We start from the raw sequence: 17,157 nt of genomic DNA, 5'->3' as shown, positions 1-17,157 counted from the left end.
AATACGTAACCACGAATCCACCTAATTGAAGTAACCACAAGGCGCAACGCGCTACGTTATACGGCAATGCAATCGAGCCAGGCAAAGGTAGACAGACCTGCCACAGGTACAGAAAGAGGATGAAGGAGAGAGAGAGAGAAGGAGAAATAAAAGGAGAGAGAGAGAAAATGGGAGGACCCGGTTCGAAGAAGACGCGAGGACGAAGGGAGAAAAGTCCCAATAATCCATGATGGATAAGTAATATTAGTACTATACGTCCACGGTACGATTTTCTCTCCGTTAGGTCGACGAATAACCATCTGCCGCTTGTCTTTCGACGTCTAGTATTTCCATTTAGACGTAGCATTTCGAGCTTCGAACAGTACGGAATGCTAAGCGCACTCAACGATTCTTTACTCTTAAAATGGAAATCACATATGAATAATAATATCAAATAACGAATAACGAAAAAAAAAAAATACTTTCGATTTAAAAAATACAGAACAAACGGGAAAATAATTTGTTATGCATAGTATAAATATATTTATATAGATATTTTATAATGCAATTGCGTCTACATATCGTGACACGTATAATGCTAATAAATGCCACCTCTTAACTGGATACAGAATGTAAAAATCGATCGATGATCTCTTTATAATGCTCACTCATGCACCGTCCCACACATAATATCATGGTCGATCGAATTCCTTGAAAAACTTTTCGATCGCACAAAAATTCATTATACTTTAGAAATCTGTCTCACATGTATCCAGTTCACGTATTGTATAAGAAGTTTTTAGAAAAAACAATAGGCATTGATTTTTTATTTATCAAACAATATAATATTCGTTGAAATAAATAATACGTAAACACGCAATTTTGCTGGGAAATAAGCTCAATGCTTTCGACCAGCTATGATCTTCGTCCATACAATCGTACATGTATGTATTTTCATGAAAAGTTATATGTATACATGTATAACTATTTTTTACAAGAGCTTTATACCGCGTTTGATATACTGCAGCCAATATTACTAGCAAATTTATTCATTGAAATCTTATAAAATATAAATGCCTGTTATTACTAACCTCTTGTTCGTCGTTTTAATACATCGTATCAGTGTGCATCTGTAACGCTGATATGTACAAAATTAGATGTAGAAAGTTTTGCCAAACCAAATGCGCTCCTACAAAAACAATTTGCGTGATTTAGCTGCCTAATTTCGAAAATGTACCAAAAATGAATATGTCAAAGGAAAATAATATTTCCATGTCTTTCGTCGCATGCGATCAGAGGTGTCTAAATAATATACATACATAGCTTTGATATATTGTACGTTTATACATTCATTGCGAAATCTCTGACTTAGATCTCACTACAAACGTGTAATTTCATTCTGTATACTGAAAACTAATGCTTTGTTTTATTTTTTTCAAAATCCTTCTGATTCTCTATATATTCCTGAAAATGCTTTGTTCTACGTTATACCTCGCCTTATCGATAAATGAATAAAACACGAAAAATAATAATCAATAGCACCAATTATTCTAATAAAAATATCAAAGCAATTTTAAACAACATAATTAGTTTTCAAGGTAAAGCTTGAGTAACCAAAAAATATTCGTGCAATATATATTACGAAATATATTTGCTTTTAGATGAAATTGATAAATCCCATGAAACTAATCAAGTTTTTAGTCAATATTTCACGTTGCATGGAATGTGGCCGACATTATGATATGATACTGATGAAAAAATTGGATCGAAATTGTCGCGTTGTAATATTAGCGGCTGTTGATTAATTTCAAAAGATTAATATTTTTTTTTTTTGAGAAGGAACCATATACGCACGGCCTCGAATTTTCTAACAGTGCTTTATACTACGCATGAAATTTGCCGCTCGTTATTATTACGTGTAACTTTGTTTCACTTCTGAATACACACTCCTTTTAAAACTGTTACTCTTTTTACAAGAGTGTACACTTCCTCTTCTTTACTGGTTCTGGGGGTTCCAATGCAGCTAAAATAGCTTCATCAAATACATTCTTCAAACCTTTCTGCAACATTGAGAACTCTCTTATTATTACCAAAAGATTACAACAGCGTGAATATGTCTGCCTATTTAACAGATGCATACTTACTTGCGTAAGAGCACTACATTCTACATATTTTACTGCTTTCAATTCCTTGGCAAGTTTTTCTCCTTGCTCTGCTGATATCGGTTTTTGCTTATTTTTTGCCAATTTTTCGATAGTGGCAACGTCATCTCTCAGATCAATTTGAGTACCAACCAACAAAAACGGAGTTCTTGGACAGTGATGCGTTATCTCAGGTACCCACTAAAGTAAAATGTGTATATGATTGACATTTCTTTTCTTTGTTGCATAGTACATTTCATTTCAATAGTATCCTAATGATAAATAAATTGGATTAAACATAACCTTCTCTTTAACATTTTCAAATGATGATGGTGACACTACTGAAAAACAAACAAGAAATACATCTGTTTGTGGATAACTCAGAGGCCTAAGTCTATCATAATCCTCCTGGCCTGTAACATAACATAGTATTTATATGCTATATTTCTAAATAAATCTTAATATTATTAGAAATTTACCAGCAGTATCAAACAATCCCAATGTATATGGATCACCACCGATCATTACTGTCACTGCATAGTTGTCAAAAACAGTAGGTACATATTCGGATGGAAATTTATTGGTTGTATATGATATCAAAAGGCAAGTTTTACCCACAGCTCCATCCCCTACCACAACACATTTTATTGTCTGCATGCTGATATTTCTTGTATTATCTAAAATAGCTGTATTAAATACATATTAAAATTAATACAACAAACGAATCACACGACACTTCTGGGAATATTGTGTACAATATGTCAATTCGACTTTAATAACAATAAACAAAATACAAATCACTATTAAAATTCTTTAACGCTTTATTAGTAATTGATAAATTCATCTAAATTGTTTATATTTGACGTTATATGAAATATACGAATTTAATGAAACCTCTCGGATGAATCACACACAAAGTCGGCCTGTCCTTAACCTTCAAACATATAACCGAATTCCAATATAAAAACTAAATTATATTAAATTACTTCCTATTACTCTTCACAATAGTAACTATTACTTCCTATATTTACATTTTGTAATACCTATAACATGAACTTATAAAAGGAAAATCGTGTTAACTTATCGAACGTAAAAGTAAAGACGATTACCTACGATTGTACGTCTGTCATTAAAGGTTAAAATCGTAACTCATAATCTTAAATCACAATGAACAATTATACAACTTGAAATATATTGGTAAACGTAAAAAAGTATAAATACAACATCTAGCACTTCAACGCCATCAAGCGCAATATATCCCACCGCACTTTATATTTATCACGAAATATGCATTTCTTTTAACGATCGTTCATTCACAACTGCTTGTTGCACACGTCTAGCACCCGTTACACATGATCATGAATATAAAAATATCTAATATTAAAGTTTATAACAATATAAAAGCAAATAATATATTTGATAATAATAAAATTATTATTAAATATTGTTTCTTATATGACTTAAAAAATTTACAATTAAAAAAAAATACTAGAATCACTATCATAACAAAGCACTAGTTGGTACTAGATCAATACATAAAAAGTGTCTGATTGTAAATTGTTGCTCCGTCCAAATGTTTATTTTAAGAAATATTAGCACTACATTTAATAATAAATCAACAATTGTATATTCTTACTTCAGTTAAATATAAGAGTATTATAAACGGTTATTATAACAATTTTATACATACATGTTGAACATAAGTAAAAAATAATTTTCATTTTTGCTAATATAAAAATACATAAAAATTTACAATTCTCTTATCTCCTAAGGACTGCAGCTTTTAGTTTTGTTATTACATTTTGTATACAGTATAATTACTTATTATCTTGCTTCCGGTTTAGAGAATGGTTGTAATGATCCGGGTTGTACCCACGATAATCCAACTGCTTTATTTTCTTCTTCTTCCTGTATTCCATCACATTATAATCATAATTAATGAAAAAGTAGATCAAAACATTGTAAGTTATTTTCATTAAGCTTCAAATAATATGTTAGTATCTAAATTAATATCTAATACAATAAATACATAATAAATATTTAATATAATATTAATCTACATTAATAGCTAAATATCTGGGAAAAAATATCTCCATGGTTTACATTTGGAAGTTTCAAGCAGTAACACGTATAAATGAAAACGATTTTAGTAATTAAAAAATATTTAGATATATATTTCTTTACCTTAGGTTCATAGATTTCTCTCTTAATGGAATTATGAAGCTCATCGACATATGGACTAAAAGTAATATAGTGAGGATCATCCACCATAGGTGAACTATAGACTTTGTTTAAGCTTTCTCTCACACATTTTCTTACGCGATCTCGAAATGTTTCGAAATTATTCTCTAATCTGTAATACAAACATAATATGCGTAAAATTTAAATATTAACTGACAACTACAACATTCATTGATCAAATATTTTTTCCTAAATACTTACAAATTAGACGCTTCATGATTTACAGAATTCATTTTAATATCTACTTTTGTGAAAATTTTTGTTATAAATTGTACCAATTGCCAAATTCGATTACTTTTTCTCCACTCAGGAAACCCCCATGATGTATATAGTTCTCCAGATTCAGAATCAATCAAAGGATGAAAAACTGGAGTTTGAAATGTGACTTTCTACAATTTGTTCAGTACACAATAACAATTAAGTACACAAACATTAAACAAATGGAGACAATTTTATAACTAAATTCTAATGTATTAGGAAGTACAGTCTTACAGGACATCCTCCATCTGGAAAATTTTGTGGTAGCGTAATATTAAATCTGAAGATTCCTCCTTGATATATTCCTTGCCTCACAAATTGTACTCCAAACCATACTAAAACAAAATGTATTTATTACAGTTTGATAAATGTCCAGGAATGTCTAATAAATGTGTACAAGAAAATGTGGCAAACAATAAATCATGCACATATTTACATGTAAACCATTATACAAGACCAAGTCAGGATAAGCAAGACCTAAGAATCAATTCATATTTGACTTAAATAACTTGAATGCAATTTTTCTCATACATAAGATGCATTGAAAAAAAAAGAAAATAATATTTGTTTGCTCATACTACTTACACAAGGAATTTTGGGCAGATGGTATGACATAAATACCCTTCAGATCTTGCGCACATAGCATATTACTGTTTAAAAAGTAATAACAAAAGAACTAAGAGATTTTCATTCACTGCAGACATTTATACATTGATTTGCAAAATTAACTTACTATTCTGATAAAATATTGTATTCTTGTAAATATATGATATATTCTTTGTTAGTTTGTGACACAGTTGGCCTATCAATCATTTTCACAGACATGCTCAATTGAGAATCTCCATTTGTATTCAAAGGTAATAATTTCCTGAATGAACCTTGTCTTTTTAGGTTATCGTTCTTATTACCATCATCCTAATATCATATAAAATTAGTTATTATTTTCAAATGTTTCTATTTATCTTCCAGATTAGAAGGAAACATTTAATTACTCTTATTTTGTTTATTACCTTTGTTCCTGACATACTGATGTAATTAAGAGAAAAAGAGTAGAATTATGTCTCAAATATAATCAACGTTTAAGATTTTAAATAATAAAAATATGTTCCATTATTTCACAAATTTTATCAGATAACTGGCTATTCTGTTGTATTTCCGATTACCATCATCTTCTCCTAAATATTCCATCTCACGCTATATGTGAACAACCATAAACGAAGGAAGACATAGATCTTACATGATTAACTAATATATCAACTAATGCTCTTTATTTTATTTTTTATTATCTAATCTAAAATAAGAATAAATATCTTCTTATCAGTTCTACAGAATATTAGGTCTATACTGTATCATTAATTAAGGACAGGATAGATCTGACATTACATAGGTCTTCGTATCTCAGGTTCTGAAATACCGACCTGGAAAAAATCAGTGTTTTTTACGCCCTCTGCGATTTATTGCGGCCAACATAGGAATTAATATTCAACTGAATAATCGAGATCATCGAAGGCAATAAAGTCAATGCATACATAAGTATACAGCTACAGTACTCAATGATTCAATACACATGTATATAGCTATAGAAAGATCTTCATTTGTCAAGCTGAATCTACAATATTTCACTTTAAAGGAACAGTGTAAATTCGACTTTATATTCTCAAAAGAGCCTCTGTCATCTTAATCAGAGCTACTGCAGCGAGATTCCTTGGTTGAAATAGACATGCATTTGTTGGAATCCGAACTAACTAACATAATATAAGACATATGTTGACCAAAAAAGGGATAGTGAACTAGGGGACAGAGCTTGATCTCAGAGTGTGTTCAGTTCAAAGAACATGTAGTAACTTGGCTTGTGTATATATATACGTGTATAATAATAATTGTATTATTATTTTAATATACTAAATACATCTATACTTTTTCTTTTACACCTACACATTTGATTGATTAATCCCAGTTATGGATCCAGAGTAGGTGTAAAGAAGATAGAGATAAAAAAGAAAAAGAGAAAGAGACTCTATAACGAACAATTGAGAGCACAATCACGTGTAGCGAAAAGATCAAAGACCAGAGTTTCAAAAAAAGTATTTCAAAAGGAATCATGGATTCAGAATAGTATTTCCCCTAGTTATCTGTAGAGAATTTCAATAACTAATTATTTTAACTATGCGCGATGATCACAAATCGCAGCACTACGAAATTAATTTAAAATTAACGTCATTTTAACTCAACTTAAGATAAAATAAACCGCAACAAATTCAAATTTTACTCTTTAATAAATTCTAATAATTATTAACAATAGAAAATACTGAGTACAATCGCGACATCTTATACTTCACAACAGTAAGGCAAACGAGATCGTCTTTTCATCGCAACACTAATTCAAACCGAAGTGTATACTTTCTCGCAACTCTAATTGTTAACGCGAAATTTAGATTCGCTACCGTAATTCAAACCGTAATTAATCACTCGCAACTCTAATTGAAAAACCGCGATTAGCCCAATATGACGATGGGCCGACATGTACGTCGGCAAACAAACAAATCACAACTAATACTACTACAAATACTAAAAGCGAGTACAGTGACAAAGTAGTAACGAGAATGACTTTCCATCCTCTGGATGATCCAGAAGATGAAAAGCCATTAGTAGTTGCCCTCTTGCATGACAATTTGCCGGGCCTCTTCGGCTCGTAGCCTTTTCTTTCTTCGGGCGCGATGCCCGCTGAAACTTACATCTAAGCTCGAGACTTTCTAAATCGCAAACCAAAAAATAACGTACAAAGGTGAAATAAAAACATAAATCGCGAAAGCTGATCCAAACACACATGGATGAACAACGATCATATAGAGATCGCTGTCCGTTCGCATGTGCATGCTCGAGTAATATTAACGTTCGTGTCGAAACCCAATCGCGATCACGACCGCGAAATTCAAAAAATCGATGGGCAAAACCAAAGACGATGGCATGTTCCATTCGTGCCAGCTTCACCGTCGATTTTTCGAATGAAATTTCCTGAAACAGGTTGGACACGCGAAAACGCGCCTACCCGACCAGAGACTGTGCCAACCTGCCCGGCCCTACCTACTTATATTTAACAGGCACGCCAGAAAGTATGCTACCTGACCTACCTAGCCCTATATTTAAAAATGGCAAAACAGGCACCCCAACACACTCACTCCACGATTCTCACACATAACACTCGGGCGCAAGGACCTACACTAGAGAGAACGTCCCGGGACGCCTCCGACACCCGAGTTTGGCACACAACATGCACACTCTAATATTACGTACCATTTTCCTGAAATCGACTGACGAAGGCTAGCGACCATTGCGTACAACGCAATAAAAGTAAATCTCAGTTTTAATTAAAAATATTCATAATTCAAAGAATGTATCTATTTCTCAAAGAAATTATAGATGGTACGAAATTTGGTACCATATATTATAATTTAACAAGAAAATTAATAATACTAACACCTGTGATTCGCCGTATTTAATAACGAATCTTTGTTTTTACAGATTGTAATTGAAATGATATTTGTGTGAATATATGTTTTATAACGACGCAATTCCACAGCCTAACCACACACACTATGTGGAAAGTGCGTCGTGCACGATACACTAACGCATCGTCAGTCGCTTACAAATTATTATAAAATCAATGATCATCGTACCCATTGCCTTTCTTTCACCCAAGTAGCACCTGGGCACGTGAGTGAGGTCCTGGCAATAAACACGGAAAGGGTAAAACCTAAAAATCCTAATTTAAAAAAAGGTATTAGTGCATCTATTTCGTCTTTAGCGGGCTGACCTTTTTTCATTTTGCATTTTCGTATTTTATCTCAATTATTAACACTCTATGCTCTACTTTATTAATTTAATAAATTACCAAAATGTCAATATTGAACTTATTTATAGTAAACAGTACAAATAGCATCAATGCAATATAATGATTCGTTCAAATAATTGACACTATGAATTATTGAAATTACATTACAAAAAGACAAACTGACACTGAATAAGAAATTTATTTAATACTTGACTCAAAGTTAAATATTAATACAAACAGCCTCAGGCAATCCCTTCGTCAAAGCACATATTCGAAAGTATGAAAACAGTGTTCAAAATTTGTTGCTTTGATTCCAAAATTTGCCTGTCGCGAAATTTCTTCTTGCACATAAAATTCAATACATTTTTAACGGCAGGATTGAGCTTTAATATCTCTATATTTATATTTTAAATCAATACCCAAACTCGAAAATGAAAGGCGAGCAATTAAATCCTTTGGAATAATGTCATCAGAAAACAGGAGGTGAAATAAAAGCGACTTATTATTATCATTATCATTAGATATGCAATAATAGCAATTTTTAACGCAACGAAGTCGGAGGGTATCCAACTTCAGTACTACGATATATTTAATTACACATTCCAACTTCAAAAGTAATTATAGTGAACATATCTTCAATCACAAAATTCAAATGAATTGTTAATATATCGTATTTGTATCAGTTAGTATCATTATCGATATTATTAATATAAAATTCGTCAGTATCATGTAACTGATATAAAAAAAACGCGATGTGCAAGAAGACCTATCCTGAACTAATAAATAATACACAGAAGAAATGTTACTACTCACGCATATAATAAATATCCGCGGTCACTGTACTCGCAAAAAATTCTACGTAAATTACAACCAATCACCCGTGTCGATTTGGACCTTTCGTCCTACGACATGATTGAGTGACCGGAGGAACAAAAATACATGCGACTTACGATATGATGTGAAGGATGTGGTCATCGATGCTGTGGCACACCAGGGAAAGTCATGGTGTAGATCATCATCAAGGAGGGGCCATATAATGCCATAGAAGAAAACTGTAACGAAACATAGGATATTATAATTTGTACTTAAGGAAAATGTTAATTATTTGAAAAATTTGAAATAGTAAAATATTGATCTCTATTAAAATTATAATGCCAATATTCAATTCAAGAATGACAAATTTAGATAATAAGGAATAAAATTAAGTACAGATTACAAAATTACTTACATTCTTGGCTTTTGAAGCACCACTAGGTCCTTTTCAGCAAACACGAAGAAGAGGAAGGAATGATAAACCTTTAAGTAAAGTATGAACTATTATATGAAACAGTTTATGAAAACTTTGATAATAAACTAATGATAATAAAAAAGTTAAATTGCTAGTAAACTCTAATTATTACAACAAGTGGAATTTTGATATTAAAGTTTAAGGTTAGACCTTAATTTTTAATCAATAATAATTAAAGCAAAATACAAAGAATAAAATTAATTGGAATACGATATGCACAGACTCCTACATGCTTAGTTTTCAAGCACCACTGCATCCTTCCAAAAACACAAGAAAAGCTGGAAGTTGTGAAGTACCTGAGAAAAAACAAGTAAAATATTGTAATTTATTCTTAAAAATATACTATTCATTATTTAAAAAGCCAATGAAAAATAAAACTCTATTCAAACTTGAAATTTTAATAACAATAGAAATCGAAATTCTGTTAAAATCTAATTATTATAAAAATTCAAACGCCAAAATTACAATTTTTAAACTAAAAATGACGAAAATTTAATCATTTTTGAAACATAATAAACATTTTTATTATGTATTTCAATATTACGATTTTAACATTGTGTAAATTGTAAAAATATAAAAATATTATGTCAATAAAAATTGATAATAGTTCATTTAAAATACGAATAATAAAATAATTTAGCATACTTGCATTCTCAAGTCCCAGGAGAAGCTGTATCCTCTTGCGAAACCTGCGACTCTATTACCGATAGCGAATGTTTAAAATGATGTATAAAGAAAGAGAAAAAAAGGGCTATTAACGCGTCCGTAGTTAACAATCGGCGAATACACTGACTCTAATTTCGCGTACAACTATAATAATTAAATTTGTAATTATTAAGAGCTATTCTGCTCTAAAAAAATACAAATGTTATTACGCAGCAAACACTGACTCTACCGACCGCATTGCGCGCGAACGCAAACATTCTCTGAAAACAGATTGTATTAGCAGGAGATACAGAGGTGGGAGGGGGGGTGAGAGTTTGTTTTGGAGATATCGCTGCTTCTAGAAGCTTATATATACATGTAGTATTTCAAACACTGTTTATGTATTGTAAGATATTTTCTAACATATTTCCAAATATAAAATATAAAATCAGCTCTACAAGAAGAATTCAATTGTAAATGTTCGCCATCGGAGTTTGAAATATGATTTTTACTAATATATTACGTTGCACTTTATGAAGATTCGACAATGCTTCTAATAAATTAGACTTTTTTAACTAAATATGCCTGAAGTGATTATAGCGTATATACATATAATCCTGCTCGTGTCTCAACAAGTTTTATTCGTGATAAATCATCTTCTAATAACAATTAAATAATTCGTATAATTTGCTACATATTGACATGAAAACATTAATTACTTAATAATATATGCAATTATTGATGTCGATCTATATAACCGAAATATTTTTTAAAAATGATTTCTATAACCTCTTTTTCTTTCATTTTAACATTTTCAAAAGATTATGCGACTATTTATAAAATAATGTTATTACATATCGATCGTAAGCTGTGTAACAATTATGTAGCAAATATTAATTACCATTGATCCAACAAAAAGGGAAAATAAACATATACATGTATTTGCTTTGATATAATAGCTCAATCATTACCAAATCTGCATGAAAAATCAACGAATTGTATTAATCACCTATGGCGTCCATTATTCCGTAAATCCCCATTCTTTCGATCACGTACCGATAATCTGTACAGAAGGAAATCAACAATTTCAAATAAACGTATGACAAAACCAATAATTTACAATGTCAGAACAAATTATAATAAAATAAACCAATAATAGAGTCCAAATTCTATTTCAAAGGTCGATAATATGAGATATCGATAACGCTAACCGTCAGATATGCAGTCAACAAGAAAAGTACAGAAAAAGTTTTGGAAAACTATTTAATCTTACTCAAATGATGATTAATAAGTGATTAAATAAGAACGTACTATTTAAATGAAGCAGATAGAAGTGCAGAAATAATGATAAAATTGGAATAAAAGTACTAATAATTACGTGCTAATGCGACGAATTCTCGCTCCACAGATTTCAACAGAGAATCCCACCCCGCGCCAAACGTTCTCCACAAATTACGAGCGATGCAACATTCTTAGCCAATAGAAATGCTCGATTTGACTTTACAATATTTTTCACCAATAGAGACGCCTGATTTGATTTTGCAATATTCTGCGTCAATAGAAGCACCCGATTTCTCTATGTACAAGCGCGCGCTATTCAATTCAGTCAAATTAATGAAATTAATGAATAGGAAATATATTTTTAAGGCAATGTCCATTAACAGTAATAAAATTATGTTCTTGATGAAAAGTTTTTATATGTGAAAATGCTATAACGGTATATTATTTAATTATTCATACTATTATTAATAAATATATTTGAATAATTCAAATATTTCAATAAATGAGAGAGAATGAAACAGTTTTATGAATGCCTTTATTAAAAATAAATGTCATTCTTAAAAATGATTAATAATTAGCAATTTAAAATAGTCTTTGAGAATTGATATATATCTATAATAAAAAAGAAATTTCTTTAATTGAAAATAATTTATTATCATTGTTTACGTCGTAATTAATTGATGTGTAAATTATAAAATCTTTATTTTGTAACACATGCTAAGATTATTTTCTGCAACGATGGTTTTAACAATTAGTCAAACCAGTAAGTACTTATTTGTGCCAATTCTATACTATATATTAATTGATACAGTTGCATGTGATACAAAAATGGTAATGGATTCAATCGTCCACCAAAACATGGGGCATGAAAAAGCATTGCATGTCACGTCCATACTATATTTACTTCGTCTATGGCTGCATCTTGTCTAAGAAATAACGTTTACCAACAATAGAAGCCGATAAATATCAATAAGAACTTTAAGTAATCAAGCACTGGTTATTCAAAGAATTATTCGAAAATTATTTTTGTAAAAACATTGGAAAATTTTCGTCTCGCAACATAATTATTTAATAAAAAGAAAGTAATCCGAAAAATAATTGATTTGCTGTGTCTGCAAGGAAGTTGGTAACAAGCTCTGCTATAGATAATAGTCCTGTTAGAGAGATCAATTGGTCATCATTTTTTGTTTACATTCTTAACATAAATCGTGTGTGCATACATTTCTATTACATAATGCACGCAAATAGAAACTTCCACGAAAGTTGTAACAGTCGATAAAGAGGAACTCGAAAAGGAAGGAAAGAAAAATTCACGAGGAATAACACGAATAGCGCCGATAGGTTCTCCACAATCTGTTAAAAAATCCGACTTTCCGTCTTCATAACGCATATAAACTCTGATTATCATTGAAGTCTGACAACTGTCAAATGACAAGTCTGCTTCAAATATTACGTTTTAAAGATTGAAATGGCAGCAGAGATAAAGCCCGCACCGGGAGTAAATCATGATAAATTCAGCACAAGCCGAAAACCTATACTTTTATCGAAATTAGAAGGATGTAATGACGATGTTAATGCGGCTATCATTATACCGCGGGAAGATGGTGTAATTAGTGTTTGCGATGACAGGTAGATGAGTATTATATTCGAGTTATAATATTAAAATTGAATTTCTTGATTGTTTGTTACAATAATTAGTCGAAAATTTGTCTTCTTCAGCTATTCATGTTCTTAAGGAAATGTCTTTTACAGGACTGTTAGAGTTTGGTTGAAACGAGATTCTGGCCAATATTGGCCAAGTGTCTGTCAATATATGGCTGCTGGTGCAACATCAATGCATTATTGTGTACAAACTAGACAATTATTTGTTGGTTTGGAGAATGGAACTATAAATGTATGTATTAAAAGAATTTTCTATGAAAAATTATCAATTTCTTTCTTTATTTCAATGCACTTTCGTTATTTTCAGGAATTCATTTTGGAGCAAGATTATAATCAAATGACTGCCATGCGTGAATATGCTGCACATCAAGCAAGAGTTACAGGTGTTATATTTGCATCAAATTGCGAATGGGTTTTAAGTATAGGTCGAGATAAGATGTTTCAATTACATTGTTCAGAAACAGGACAAAAATTAGGATCATATCAAACTGATGCATGGTATACAGCTCTGCAGTATCCTTTTGTGAGAAATAATTTCTAACGGATTTCTTAATTATTAGATATGTATATTACATTGAAAGAAGTTTTCTTTAAAACTACACACATCTCCTTAACTTATTCAGATTTGACGCGCAATCAAAACATGCCTTTGTTGGTGATTATTCTGGACAAATAGCAATGTTGAAGTTAGATACTAATGGTGTTACACTAATCACTACTTTAAAGGCACATACAGGAAGCATTCATACATTAGCATGGGATTTTGAAAAGCAGCTTCTGTTTTCTGGAAGTTTTGATCAAAGTATCATAGTATGGGATATTGGAGGTCGGCAAGGTACAGCCTATGAACTCCAAGGACATCAGTAAGTTATTCAGCCTACTAAGAAATTCTTTCCAAATTAGTTTCCAGTTTACATTTTTTGTAATCACAATTAAACATATTTTACAGCAACAAAGTAACGGCACTGTGTTATGCAAGCGCAGAGCGTGTGTTGTTGTCCGGAGGGGAAGATGGTGTAATAGTATGCTGGGATATGGCTGCAAATAGAAAAGAAACTGCAGCCTGGATAGAATCCGATACGTGCCAAGTATGTAATTGTAAAATTATAATTAACTTGATTCTGAAATTTAAGGCTATAACCAGTTCGGTTTTTTATGCTAATTATGATCCTACATTAAACAACATTTTATTATATATATAAATATTATGATAAATATAGGCTTGTGGAAGACCATTCTTTTGGAATATTAAAGCTATGATGGATCAACGACAATTAGGTCTAAGACAGCATCATTGCCGTCATTGCGGTCGTGCATTATGCGCACGATGTACATCTCAACGAATACCAATACCAGCAATGGGTTTTGAATTTGAAGTTAGAGTGTGCGATCAGTGTCATATTCAACTTAAAGCTGCGAAGTAAGTAGGGACAATGAGATTAGATTTATCACTAAGATTGACAAACAAGGTGGATGTTTAAATGATATTATGCATCTGTTACATAGCCAAACATCTCTAGCATCGTTCCATGACGCAAAGCATAATGTCGTTGGAATGGATCTTGATGCTCCTAGGCGACGATTATTAACTATCGGTCAAGATCGTCTTATTAAGATTTGGGATATTTCTGCACTTCTTCAGTGAACTTCCAACTATATTTATCTACAAATAACAAAATTAATCAAATCGTAAGGCATAACAGAAAACTACTGTCTTATTTCAATGTAAAAGTATAATATCCAGAGCCTATTTTTACGATTATGAAATCATTTTAAAATCCGTTTATTTGATGATAAAGACAATTACGTTTCTACATATTACAATTTGCTTCTTGCATAAGAAAATCCTGGATTCGTGAAATATTCTGCAACACCAAAATAGGATATCTATATAACTGCGAAAAAAAAAAATATATATATATATATACTTGCAAGTACTCTTCCAACAGAGAAAAAGTAACTCCATAACTTATTCAGCAAATGGTAGAAAATAGTATATTTTTTAATCTTATTTAGTGCAATCATATCTACAAACGACCAAAGCACTAATCAATAGATTTGGATTTTTAGTCAAATTCATTACAAAAAGTAATGTTACTGTTTCATTACACGTTTAATGCAGTAACTATAAATAAATAATTTTTATTTTAAATGAACAAAGTATGATTATTCAAAAATACATTATATCAGGTGAAGTTGTAAGAAATTTTACATTTTGAAGTACAAAATTAAGCTGAATTACATTTCCATCTGATCCATATATACTCGAAAATTTTTAACACTTCTTGGTCTATATCAAATTTTTCATTAGTATGTATAGTGTGAAATTATATTAATAATCTAATATACAGATTGACAATTTTGAGGAATTACTCTAAACTGCGTATTCATTTAAACAATAGTAATTCGTTAAAACATTGTCGATGACTGTCAATGTTGTTCCTAGTCGTTTCTTTTTTTCTTTTGTTGCATTCCTAATTATTTATATTATAGTTTCTTACAAGCAATTATACGAGGTGCTTTATCCCGAAACCTGATTTGTCTCTAGACATTCATTATGATTCTCCAAACACTTAAACTAGGTACAGGTTATGCAAATATACTAATTATATAATAATGATAATACTACTACTAATACTATTAATTAGATTTATGCATACTATTACAGAAATGATGAAAAATAAAAATTTGATTAAACAATATATGATCAAAGTTATAGGTATGTTACGAATTCTGCAAACAAGTATGTATAATTAAAATGGGAAACAAGTCTTCTCTTTATAGACTATTTAATTTGTTTAATGAAATTTGTGTTTGTAATTATTCAATCATTCCATTTAATAATAGGATGCATACCTTGTACCTGGATGCAATTTCCATTATCAGATTAGCATAATATTGATTTCTCTATTGTAATAAGTGATAAAAGCATTTGAGGAAGGAAAAATTATATTTATTGTAGAAGTACGTTAAAAATCAAGCAGTGTACTCATACGAATACAATTTGGGCAAACGTATGGCATTAAATACGCCTTTTCCTTTGATCTACTATTATGTCGTATATTTTTATCATGTATGGATTCATACAGGAAATTATTTAATATTATTGTTTTATACAGAATTAGACATATATTTTCGAATCAGTTTCTATATGCTACGCGTGAAATATACTTTGCTATATAATTAATACTATTACAATGTCCACGCGCGAAGTGTTGATCATACATGTATATGTATATTTGTCAAGAAGCAATACTCCAAATGTATATTATAGGATCTACCATTGCTTCGTTACATCGAGTGATAATAGCTTTTTAATCTTAGAAAATAATTTGCTGTATTCGTAATGCATTGTCGTCCATTGGAAGACATCGATCGTCTACGTGACGTATGAGCGATCGATATCAAAATTGTTACTTAGCAATGAATGTGTCGTTACTGTTAAGATAAACAACATCAATAACAACGCAACGTGGTACATTGTTATAGTTTTCGTACAGAATTGATTGCAGTACTCGTGAAAAATATATCGTTGGAGAGAAAGTGCCGTTCTCGTTACGTAAAAAAGATCGTGTTTATATATAGGAACGATTTTATGAAACTGTTAATTTGCAACGAGTATAACATTGTCGATGTTGTTATTGTTGCAGAAGTTTTCAGTACTTTGCATATTAATGTATATGTTAAAAGTTACAGAAATTACATTTTATGTATGTATATCATTCATGTGAAATTCATATGAAATGAAAATATATTTTCAATGTAAACGATTCGTTTGTCCTTATGTCATGTATCTAACGTATTATTCGAACCGATGAATCAATCGAAGA

The 17,157-nt window shown here is 30.8% G+C and overlaps 3 protein-coding genes across 4 annotated transcripts; 1 reads left to right on the top strand and 2 right to left on the bottom strand.

Moving 5' to 3' along the window:
* Window positions 1-495: 495 nt before the first annotated feature.
* On the bottom strand, window positions 496-3,511 carry LOC126921934 (cdc42 homolog). 2 transcript variants are annotated; one of them, XM_050734019.1, is made up of 5 exons: window positions 3,234-3,511; window positions 2,600-2,806; window positions 2,424-2,533; window positions 2,124-2,321; window positions 496-2,039 (listed from the first exon to the last, which is right to left on the bottom strand). In XM_050734019.1, exons 2-5 carry the CDS (start codon window positions 2,775-2,777, stop codon window positions 1,950-1,952), a joined length of 576 nt encoding a protein of 191 aa, XP_050589976.1. In that variant the 5' UTR covers window positions 2,778-2,806; window positions 3,234-3,511; the 3' UTR covers window positions 496-1,949. The 2 variants fall into 2 exon arrangements, with proteins under 2 accessions (XP_050589976.1, XP_050589975.1); XM_050734018.1 differs by having other exon boundaries at window positions 3,230-3,502.
* A 159-nt stretch (window positions 3,512-3,670) lies between these two features.
* LOC126921929 (AKT-interacting protein-like) lies at window positions 3,671-5,988 on the bottom strand. The gene is made up of 7 exons (XM_050734005.1): window positions 5,630-5,988; window positions 5,353-5,534; window positions 5,205-5,269; window positions 4,854-4,954; window positions 4,563-4,750; window positions 4,305-4,473; window positions 3,671-4,028 (listed from the first exon to the last, which is right to left on the bottom strand). Exons 1-7 carry the CDS (start codon window positions 5,642-5,644, stop codon window positions 3,945-3,947), a joined length of 804 nt encoding a protein of 267 aa, XP_050589962.1. The 5' UTR covers window positions 5,645-5,988; the 3' UTR covers window positions 3,671-3,944.
* Window positions 5,989-12,666: 6,678 nt separating this feature from the next.
* LOC126921829 (WD repeat and FYVE domain-containing protein 2) lies at window positions 12,667-17,097 on the top strand. The gene is made up of 7 exons (XM_050733727.1): window positions 12,667-13,294; window positions 13,418-13,559; window positions 13,635-13,840; window positions 13,951-14,190; window positions 14,277-14,415; window positions 14,548-14,747; window positions 14,834-17,097. The coding sequence occupies exons 1-7, from the start codon at window positions 13,134-13,136 to the stop codon at window positions 14,970-14,972; spliced, it is 1,227 nt and encodes a 408-aa protein (XP_050589684.1). The 5' UTR covers window positions 12,667-13,133; the 3' UTR covers window positions 14,973-17,097.
* The last annotated feature ends 60 nt before the right edge of the window (window positions 17,098-17,157 follow it).

The sequence above is a fragment of the Bombus affinis genome, chromosome 11, assembly GCF_024516045.1.
Source record: "Bombus affinis isolate iyBomAffi1 chromosome 11, iyBomAffi1.2, whole genome shotgun sequence".
Lineage (NCBI taxonomy): Eukaryota > Metazoa > Arthropoda > Insecta > Hymenoptera > Apidae > Bombus > Bombus affinis.
Note: the sequence above shows the minus strand (reverse complement) of the source record. Positions and strands in the feature narration are given on the sequence as shown.

Bases quoted from the DNA above. Each gene is read 5' to 3' on its own strand.
- LOC126921934 (XM_050734019.1), bottom strand. From the start codon at position 2,777: ATGCAGACAATAAAATGTGTTGTGGTAGGGGATGGAGCTGTGGGTAAA. The intron at 2,322-2,423 runs GTTATGTTTAAT...ATTTTACTTTAG, and splicing joins TTGAAAATGTTAAAGAGAAG to TGGGTACCTGAGATAACGCA. The intron at 2,040-2,123 runs GTAAGTATGCAT...TCAATGTTGCAG, and splicing joins AATGTAGTGCTCTTACGCAA to AAAGGTTTGAAGAATGTATT.
- LOC126921929 (XM_050734005.1), bottom strand. The intron at 4,474-4,562 runs GTAAGTATTTAG...TTTGTATTACAG, and splicing joins AATCATGAAGCGTCTAATTT to ATTAGAGAATAATTTCGAAA. The intron at 4,029-4,304 runs GTAAAGAAATAT...GATGGAATACAG, and splicing joins GAGAAATCTATGAACCTAAG to GAAGAAGAAGAAAATAAAGC.
- LOC126921829 (XM_050733727.1), top strand. From the start codon at position 13,134: ATGGCAGCAGAGATAAAGCCCGCACCGGGAGTAAATCATGATAAATTC. The intron at 13,560-13,634 runs GTATGTATTAAA...CGTTATTTTCAG, and splicing joins TGGAGAATGGAACTATAAAT to GAATTCATTTTGGAGCAAGA. The intron at 14,416-14,547 runs GTATGTAATTGT...TGATAAATATAG, and splicing joins TAGAATCCGATACGTGCCAA to GCTTGTGGAAGACCATTCTT.